Source organism: Miscanthus floridulus, chromosome 1 (assembly GCF_019320115.1).
Source record: "Miscanthus floridulus cultivar M001 chromosome 1, ASM1932011v1, whole genome shotgun sequence".
NCBI lineage: Eukaryota > Viridiplantae > Streptophyta > Magnoliopsida > Poales > Poaceae > Miscanthus > Miscanthus floridulus.
Window position 1 is genome coordinate 148,434,143 of NC_089580.1, and position 10,529 is coordinate 148,444,671.

A 10,529-nucleotide genomic window follows, 5' to 3' on the forward strand; every position below is an offset into this window, starting at 1 on the left:
AAACAGAAAACAAAAGAGAGCTCACGATGCGTCATCGAAATTATGGCACTGTCGTTTAGGCCATATTTCGAGGAAGAGAATAGAAAGACTAGTTAAGAATCATATTCTTCCTCCATTAGAGTTCTTAGATTTAGAACAATGCAGAAAATGCATAAATGGAAAGTATGTAAAGAAAATTAAGAAAGAAAACGAAGTGCAGGAATTTTACAGATTATTCACACAGACATCTATGGTTTATTTCCTGTAAAGAGTGTGGATGGTTATGATTCGTTCATAACGTTCATAGATGATTACTCCCATTATGACTATATTTATCCAATCAAAGAAAGAAGAGAAGCATTGGATAAATTTAAGATATTTAAGGCAGAAGTTGAAAACCAACACAATTTAAAGATTGAGATAGTCAGGTCCGACCATGGGGGGAGTACTATGGTCGGCATACCCCATATGGCCAAGTTCCTAGACCTTTTGCAAGGTTCTTACATGAGAATGGTACAGTAGCCCAGTATTCTACACCGGGCCAACCTCAGTAGAATGGAGTAGCTGAAAGACGTAATCATACCCTGATGGATATGGTGCGTAGTATGATAAGTTACTCCACCTTACCGTTGAGCCAGTGGATGGAGGCGTTAAAAACCGCCATTCATATTCTCAATAGAGTACCAAGTAAGTCGGTGCCCAAAACACCGTATGAGTTGTGGACAGAAAGAGTACCCTCACTAAACCACTTACATGTGTGGGGGAGTCCTGTTGAGGCTAAAGTATTTAACCCAAACATTGGGAAGCTAGATCCAAAAACAGTAAGTTGCCATTTCATTGGCTACCCAGAAAAGTCAAAAGGTTTTTGTTTCTACTGTCCAGACAGAAATACAAAGTTTGTGGAAACGAGACACGCTGTCTTCCTAGAGGATGAAATGATGAGGGGGAGCATGGTAGCTCGAGAAATTGACCTTGAAGAGAAGCGGGTGTATGTGCCCACTCCGATGATTCATGAGCCATTTTTCTCATTACCTGCTGTCGCTGCACCTACAGTGCAAGATACTGTGGTGCCAGCACCTGTTATTATTCCACCTATGGCAACAATGAATGACGATGAGGAACCTGTTCTTCAGGATCTTGTAGAACCTATTGCCACATATGAGGGGGAGCAACAACAGTCTCAAACAGAAGATGTGCCAAATATGGAGGCCCCTAGAAGGTCTCAAAGAGTTAAAAATCATCTATTTCTGTTGACTATGAAGTATACATCACTGAGAAATTTCGAATGGAGGATGATCCCACCTCATTTGAAGAAGCCATAAGAAGTGATCATTCATCAAAGTGGCTTGGGGCCATGGAAGATGAAATGAAATCTTTGAATGCCAATAACATTTGGGACTTAGAAATAATTCCTAAAGGAGCCAAAACAATAGGCTGTAAATGGGTCTACAAAACAAAACTTGACTCTCAAGGGAATGTAGAGAGATATAAAGCATGACTTGTGGCAAAAGGCTTTACGCAAAGAGAAGACATTGATTACAATGAGACATTTTCTCTAGTCTCATGTAAGGATTCCTTCAGAATCATAATGGCATTAGTGACACATTGAAAGCTCTAGTTTGGTTTTGGTGAATTGATGAAACCCTAAGTGTTAACCTAGTTTATCAAGTGATCATAATATAGGTAGCACACTCCAAGTGGTGAAGCAAATGAAGATCATAACATGATGATGGTGATGCCATGGTGATGATCAAGTGCTTAGACTTAGAAAGGAGAAAGAGAAAAACAAAAAGCTCAAGGCAAATGTATATTTTATAGGAGCTATTTTGTTTTGGTGATCAAGACACTTAGATAGTGTGATCACATTTAGGTTTGATAGCCGTACTATTAAGAGGGGTGAAACTCGTATCGGAATGCGGTTATCAAAATGCCACTAGATGCTCTAACTCATTGAATATGCATTTAGGATCTAGTGGAGTGCTAACACCCTTGAAAATGTTTGTGAAAATATGCTAACACATGTGCACAAGGTGATACACTTGGTGGTTGGCACATTTGATCAAGGGTGGTGAAGTTTAGGTGCAAGGGTAAGAAACTCCACCGGCGGAGTGTCCGCCTATAGAGTGCGGACAGTCCGACGGTGCCACCGGCGCCCTAGACAGAAAAGACAGATGTCACTGTAAGTGACCGGACGCTGGCCTCGGTTGGACCGGAGAGTCTGGTCAGTGGTAGCAGAGGACGTGCGTTTCGGTCTCATGACCGGACGCTGGGTCTGAAAGCACCGGACGCTGGCTGCTTGCGTCCAGTTGGACTGGTAAGACGGCACAGTGCCTAGGGTTAACCACCGGATGCTGGACTGTGTCTGGTCAAGGTGGACCGAACGCGTCCGGTCGAAGAAATATGCCTCTAGGAGCTTACTAGAAACGACCAGACGCTGGGGCTTCAGCGTCCGGTCAGTTTTGCCGGAGCGTCCGGTCAGCTTTGTAGCCGTTGAAATCTGACGAATAGCGTTTGAAGCTAGTGACATGTGGCGTCCATCAGTGGACCAGACGCTGAGTCCAGGGTCCGGTCAGTATGACCGGAGCATCCGATCAGAGCGAAGTGTACCCAGTGAAGGGGTACAACGGCCCTATTTCGTGGGGGCATCTATTTAAGCCCCATGGCTGGCTGTGGCTCACATCTTTGGCTATTTTCATTGACATAGCAACCTTGTGAGCTTAGCCAAAGCCCTCCCACTCATCTCCATCATTGATTCATCATCATAGTGAGATTGGGAGTGATCCAAGTGCATTGCTTGAGTGATTGCATCTAGAGACACTTGGTGTTCGTGTTTCACTGTGGATTTCGCTTGTTACTCTTGGTGGTTGCCGCCACCTAGATGGCTTGGAGTAGCGAGGATCGTTGAGCGGAGGTGGTGATTGTCTCCGGCTCCGATCGTGGTGATTGTGAGGGGTTCTTGACCTTTCCCCGGCGGAGCGCCAAAAGGTACTCTAGTGGATTGCTCGTGGCTTGTGTGATCCTCATCTTGTGTTGGTTGTGCGGCACCCTATTGAGGGTTTGACGTGTGAAGCCAATTAGCGCATGAACCTCCAAGTGAGTGAATCGCCACAACGAGGAGTAGCTTGCCGGCAAGCAAGTGAACCTCGGTAAAAATCATTGTGTTCATCATTTGATTCTGAGGTGATTGGTCTCCATTGTAATTCTCTCTTGTGATTGATTGGCTCTTTCCTCTACACAATGGTATAACCTTCTTGATCACTCTCCTTACATTACCACAAACTAGTTGTCAAACTCTTTAGTGTAACTAGTTGTGAGAGTTTGTTTGCTTGGTTGGTGTAGCTCTTTAGTTAGTCTTTGAGAGCACACTAACATAGGGTAGTGTCTTTGCTATTGTGTGAATAGACACTATCTAAACTAGAATTGTGGTAGGTGGCTTGCATTTTAAGTAGGCTAGCGCAACACTCGCTTCACCTCATAATTGTCTAACCATTTTGTTAAGTGTTGTTGTAGAAATTTTATTAGGCTATTCACCCCCCTCTAGCCATTAGGACCTTTCACACATTACGATTTAGAATTACATCAGATAGATGTAAAGGCGATATTTCTCAACGGGGACTTGGAGGAAAATGTTTACATGGCACAACCGAAAGGTTTTGTCATGGAAGGAAAAGAACGAATGGGATGTCGTCTAAAAAATTCATTTATGGATTAAAACAAGCTTCAAGACAGTGGTACTTGAAGTTTGATCAGACAATAAAGAATTTTGGGTTTAAAGAGAATATAGAGGACAATTGTGTCTATGTAAAGTTCAAGAATGGGAAGTTTATCTTCCTTGTCCTATATATGGATGATATCTTACTTGCTAGTAGTGATGTCAGTTTACTACTAGGGACAAAGAAGTTTTTGTTCTCAAAATTTGATATAAAAGATCTTGGTGAAGCTTCATTTGTTCTAGGGATCGAGATTCACCGAGATAGAAATAAAGGGGTATTAGGACTGTCACAAAAGGCATACATAGAAAAGATCTTAAAGAAATTCAATATGCACAAATGTAGTCCCTCACCTGCTCCTGTAGTCAAGGGCGATGGATATGGGATTTTCAATGCCCTAGGAATCAGTACGAGATCGATCAAATGAAAGCGGTTCTATATGCTTCAGCTGTCGAAAGCTTGCAATATACTCAAGTATATACGCGCCCTGACCTGGCATTTGTTACCGGGTTACTTGGCAGATTCCAGAGCAATCCTGGAACAGAACACTAAAAATTAGTAAAGAAAGTCTTGCGTTATTTGCAAGGAACAAAAAGCCTCATGATGACGTATAGAAGATCAGATTCACTCTATATAGTGGGATATTCAGATTCTGATTATGCGGGAGATGATAGAAAATCTACGTCTGGATATGTATTCACTCTCGTAGGGGGAGCTATTTCATGGAAAAGCTCAAAGCAAACCGTTACTATATAGTCCACAATGTATGCCAAATTTATAGCGTGTTATGAGGCAACGGGGCAGGTGAACAAGCTAAATAAGTTCATACCAGGTTTGAAGGTGGTTGACGACATCTATAGACCACTTAAGTTATATTGTGATAATAATCCAGCAGTACAGTATGCTCACAACAATAAGTCAAATGGTGCTGCCAAACACATTTGCATAAAGTATTATGTTGTGAAAGATAAAGTTCAGGATCATGTCATAAGTCTTGAGCATATAAGTACCGAAAAGATGCTCGCGGATCCACTTACAAAAGGCTTATCACCCAACGTGTTCAGAGAACATGTAGCCGGCATGGGTTTAAGGGAAAGCCTATAATTCCTGGACAAAAGAAGGCTCAAAGTTAAGTATCTATTTCAGAACAGAGATGTGTGTTATAGTTGTTAAATCTATCGACAATTGACCGTAACGATGAAACATGCACTATGCGCTAATCTGTAATGGAATGAACAAAAGTAAATGATATGAAATTGAAAGATGGTAGGAGATCAAGGGGGGATTGTTAGATTGATCTTTAATCCTAAACTGGACCCAGTTGGGCCTTTGGTCCGCGCTCTGATCCGGACGCCCAACCCACTATGGCCGGAGGGCCCCTGCCACCCTACGCTATATATAGAGGTGGGGGCCGGCAGCTCTGAGTACGAGGTTCGCCTGAGGCGAGCTCTCCACCGAAACCTAAACCATAATCCCGATCAGAGAGGGGCGTAGTCAGTGACGGGAAGCCACCAGCCGCGCCGCGCCGCTCCACCGACGTCGACGACTTCGTTGATCTCTTCCCCGAACGTCGCTACCCGTGCGTAGACTTCACCGACGAACGAGATGGCGGCTTCTGGACCATCTCCCTCTACGGTGTCAGGTTCGACACGTTCTTCTTCTATTCCTCTCTGTCCCTCTACTGTCGATATCGCATTCACAGTAAAGAAAACCCGCTAGACCTAACCCTTGATGATCTTTTCGATCTCAACACTCCTAGCTAAATGATGAACATCTATGTCGCTATTATTCTGATTTTTTTTCCCGAGCGCAAGTTGGTAGCAGAAATTCATGTCTGGTGCTGAGAGACGTGAGATCCAACACAACACTGGAATCTACTATATACTACTAGACTAGCACTGTCCATTGGATTAGTGTGCTCAAATTCCATCTAGAGCATCATCGGTGTGACCCTGAACTTTAAACCGTTGGTGATGCTGCCAGCTTTTCTGAACTTGTTGCGTGCCTTGTTCTATTACCTGCTGGAGCTGGAGCCTGGAGCAAGGCTGCAAGAGCAATGATCAGGTGACCGGTACAGTGTCTCACACACAAACTCCGGGCTGCAGCAGGCTGTAGCTGCACTGCACAGTGGAGGGGGAGCTCAAAAGATCTCCCGAAAAGCTATGGCAGTGTTCAGTTTCCAAAAAGTTTTTTAAAAAGTACTATAGTAGCCATCACATCGAATCTTGCGATACATGCATGGAGCATTAAATGTAGAAAAAAAAACTAGTTGAATAGTTTGGTTGGAAATTGCGAGACGAACGTTTTAAGCCTAATTAATACATGATTAAACACTAATTGCCAAATAAAAATGAAATTGCTACCGTAACCAAATTCACGAACTAAACATGCATTGTAGTACGATTTTGTTTCCATGCTCGAGAGTCCAGATCGAACTGCTGCAGACTTGCAGGTGTATGGGCAATATTCCTCCCGATATCGGCCACTGCCTTCGTGACGCGCCCACGGCCCACTGCGCGTTTCGGCCTGCTGTGCTGGTCCAACTCCAACGTCCAAGTCTCCTGCTAGCATGAAACCGCCACTCGACGCGTACACAGCCTGATGAGCCTGCAGATGACCTTGGCTTCGCTGGCCCTTTAGGCCGGTGCAACAATCTTCTTTCCTCTGCGGTCAGATGAGAGAGCGGAGGAGGAGGAGGCATGGTCTGCACTGCACACAACCTCTGCTGCTACTGTAGAATCATCATCACCTGGAGCCTGGAGGCATGAGAGGTGGCTCAGAGGCTGCTATGGCCCATGGCCAGGCCATGGCATGCCAGCTTCAGTTCAGTTCACAGTTCGCACCCTACATGAGGCAATTTCACCTAGTAATACAAGCAAGTAACTTAATGGTATCGTCTGCTTTCTTTTTATCATTTTCTGGTTTGGAGTGCGTGCGATATGCCTCTGACTGCCAACTGAAGTAACAAACACTTCAGAGAAACAGACAGACCTAGACGCTAACAACACAAGTGAAGTGACCTTATCACTCATCAGCCACAGACAGGAGCCGTATATATCGAGCTACTATCCACCATCTGACCACATTTAAATGTTCAGCTCTTAAACCGGCCAAAACCTTGATAATTAAGTTAACGTTAGGTTTATGATCTCCAGGTTCATGGAACATGGATGACGATGCACAGATACAGTACTTGTCCTTGCGATTAGGACTGAGGAATCTTCACCTTGCCTGGAGAAAAAAGGAGGCCGGCCGGACAGAGACATTGAAAAGAGCAGAGCAGAGCACAGCTCGGTAAGTGTAAGTACAGTTCAGTTACCGATTACTTCATGGAAGCATATCCTTGTGACAATCTGCAGCTGCACGCAGTAGATGGCCCCCAGGTAGGGCGAGGAGAGAGAGATGGATAGGACATCGGAGTGGGCATGGATGTGCATGTGAAGGAGAGAGACCCATAGCTCGGCATGGCTGGAGCGCTGGCTGGACCATGCATGTGTTGTAATCCTAGCTTGGACCAGCTCATAGTTATCGGCCTAGATTAGAATAAGGAGAGTCCAATCCTAACCAGGTTGAGCACGTCAGTTAGTTGGAGCCAGATGCATGCTGCGTTCATGCAGTGGCCTCCCGTTTTCTTAGTTTCTGCAGAGTAGTGGAGGTACTCAACATGCTCTCGACCGTGGGATGGCGCGGTCCAGTCGGAGGTCATGGGAGTGTAGCGTCGTGGCGCGACGTGCGCTCAAACATTGTACGTTTATATCAATAGAGTCAGAAAACATCGCAAGCAGCGCGCGGCACCAAAAACACTCTCGAGTTCGTGTGTGTTCTTCTGAGTTCCTGGTGTGCAGTTAGTGTGCTCGACTTGTCTCCGGTGAGGGGCGCCAGGCAGCGTGGACAACAATTGGTACCGGAGCTGTAAGATAAGGGACCTAGCGCGTCGTGATGTGGTCATCAAAGGGCCGAGGCCCCTCGCCGCTGCCGGCAGGCACGAAGGAGAAAGGCGGCGGCTCGGGCAACAAGTCTCCAAGGCGTTCGTCGTCCCCAAGCCGTTCACCGACGCGCCGTTCGCGGACTCGCGGCCCTCGCCGTTCGCGAATGAGACGCCGTGAGGGCGCCGTCGAGCGCGTCGTTCGGGAGACGACTGGCTCCAGCAACTGGCCGCAGCTCACGAAGACGAACTACGACTCGTGGTCGCTGCTGATGAAGCTGAAGCTGCAGTCTAGCTATCTTTGGGAGGCGATTGAGGACGAGGACGTCGACTACCACGACGATCGTTCCGTGCTGGAGGCGATTTGCTCCAGTGTGCCCTAGGAGATGGTGCCCACCCTGGCGACCAAGCCATCGGCCAAGCAGGTGTGGGAGGCGATCCGGACGATGCGCATTGGCGACGATCGGGTGCGGAAGTCGATGGCGCAGAGTCTCCGTGAGAAGTACGAGCAGATCGCGTTCCGAGATGGTGAGTCCGTCGAGGATTTCACCCTGCGTATGTCTAATCTCGTGCAGCGGTCGGCGATCCTCGACGACCCAGAGCCGGAGCCGAAGGTGGTTGCCAAATATCTCCGCGTCGCTCGACCGAGGTACAGGCAGCTCGTCTTCTCCATCGAGACGCTCCTCGACATCAACGAGCTCACGATCGAGGAGGTCACGGGGAGGCTCAAGGCGGCTGACGACGGGCACGACACCGGTGGAGGTTCAAGCTCTTCCACGACGTGCCTCAACCACATGGAGGAGGAGCTAGTGGCGTGGGTGGTGTCCCGGCTGCAGCTCTCAGGTGAGGGCGGTTCCGGAGCTGGGCGACCTCCACCGTCCAAGCAACCACGTGGCCGCGGTGGTGGCTCGTCCCAAGGCGGTGGAAGAGGTGGTGGTTCCAAGCCACCCGCCGGCGGCGATGGCAAGAAGAAGAAGATCGTCGGTGATGAATGTGCCTACTACGGCAAAACGGGCCATTGGGCTCGCGAATGCCGCAAAAAGAAACACGACGAGGCGGCCCATGCGGCCCAAGCGGTGGAGGAGCCCAAAGAAGGGGCACTGCTGCTCGGGGTGACGTCGCTGAGCGTCATTCATTCCCCAACCTCGCCACCGTCATACACTCCATCGCTGCAGTCGTCTAGGGCGCACTCTCTGTCAAGATCAAGGGCTGGGGGAGTGCTACATGGGCTCTTGCTGAGGCGGAGCCGGAGCCCATGGCGCATGTGGCTCTGGTGTCCGCTACGGCGGCAGATGCATCCGCATCCTAGTCGCAGGAGCGCCAGGTGGTCTACCTCGAGGAGAGCAAGCTGTTCGTCTAGCTTGGCGAGAACGGCGGCAACGGGCGGACTCGGTGGATCCTCGACACGGGGGCGACGAATCACATGACCGGGGAGCGGTCTGCTTTCTTCGACATCGACATCAACGTGCATGGTACAATCCGGTTTGGGGATGGCTCCGTCGTCGAGATCGAGGGGCGTGGAACCATCTTGTTTAGCTGCAAGACCGGGGAGCACCAGAGGCTCGCCGACGTCTACCTCATCCCCAAGCTGACGGCGAACATCATAAGCCTCGGGCAGCTAGATGAGGATCAGTACAAGGTCCTAATCAAGGATGGGATCATGCGCATTTGGGATCAACGCCGGCGTCTTCTGGCGAAGGTGCAGCGCTCGGTGAACCGACAGTACACCCTCGACCTCAGCATCTGTGCGCCGGTGTGTCTCGCTGCACACGCCGACGACGTCGCCTAGAAGTGGCATGCAAGGTACAGTCACCTTGGTTTCCAAGGGCTCAAACTACTGTCTAGGAAGGAGATGGTCTGAGGGCTCCCGACGATCGACCACGTGGAGCAGGTGTGCGAGAGCTGATGTAAACTAGGCCCGATCTTCCGAAAGGTATGATAACGTCAATTGGTAAAGACTCGACGTTCATGATCTAGGCTTCAAACCAAGACTGATTCGGACCCCCACAACCGTTACACCACTGCTTCGTTGGTTATCAACCACGCGAACGCGACTAACCTTGCCGAGAAGGCTTTCCTGCAAGCGAATCGAGAACACAAGCAAGAACGGGATGAACACAATCTGAAATTGCAAATAAATATGAGGCTTATAAAAATAAGAAGGAGTTCAAGTCTTTATTCAAAAGGACTAATCTCCACAGGCGAACAACATCAAGAACTGGGCCCTGGTTCACAGCAAGCAGTCTTAGCGGCACAGTTGCAGCAAAACGATGTCTGTTTCATGAGGAAATCAAGAACTAAACAAAACCCAAACCCTAAGGAGAGCGATGACTGGTATTTATAGAGTCTTGGGCGTCACCCCCCTTGACGCGCCCCCTAATGGGCCCAAACACGATACACGGTCCAACGGACCAAAAGACGATGTCGCAGCACCCTGATAGATTCTGGATGCTGATTTTGTTTCGATGATTCCCATTGATTCCAAAGGGCTTTTGATGTGAGACCAATTGGGTTGGCTTCCTTATCCAATTAGCTTTCCATCCATATGTGGATCATCGAAAATGGAGTCCGAATGCATCCTGGGTGACCAGTTTAAGGCAGACTGGTCCTGGAACTCGAGATGGGCTCCAACTTCAGTTGGACTGGGCCTCCACCATGAGAAAGATGAATTGGATGCCCATGATAGTCCTCCTCCTCTCCTTGGCTTGTATGTGATGAAGAAGTGATGTCCTTATCATCCTCCCTTTCTTGAATTGAAGTCGTCCTCGACTGAAGTAGATCGTCTCCTCCATTGGATGACAGCAACAATGGCTCTAGAAGAAGACGATCATCTTGGCACCCAATCCTTCGCAAAGGCGGCTGCCATGGTGGCTTCCCTGCTGGGAATTCATTCTCCTCTTGCAAAAGGTTAGTAC

At 48.2% G+C, this 10,529-nt stretch overlaps 1 protein-coding gene across 1 annotated transcript; it reads left to right on the top strand.

Moving 5' to 3' along the window:
* The first annotated feature begins 8,000 nt into the window (after positions 1-8,000).
* Positions 8,001-9,403, top strand: LOC136465092 (uncharacterized). Its single transcript, XM_066463968.1, has 2 exons — positions 8,001-8,741; positions 8,975-9,403. The coding sequence occupies exons 1-2, from the start codon at positions 8,001-8,003 to the stop codon at positions 9,401-9,403; spliced, it is 1,170 nt and encodes a 389-aa protein (XP_066320065.1).
* Positions 9,404-10,529: the final 1,126 nt, after the last annotated feature.

Excerpts from the sequence above, each read along its gene's own strand:
- LOC136465092 (XM_066463968.1), top strand. The coding sequence starts at position 8,001 with ATGGTGCCCACCCTGGCGACCAAGCCATCGGCCAAGCAGGTGTGGGAG. Across the intron at positions 8,742-8,974 it reads TCGGGGTGACGTCGCTGAGC|CTTGGCGAGAACGGCGGCAA; the intron begins GTCATTCATTCC and ends CTGTTCGTCTAG.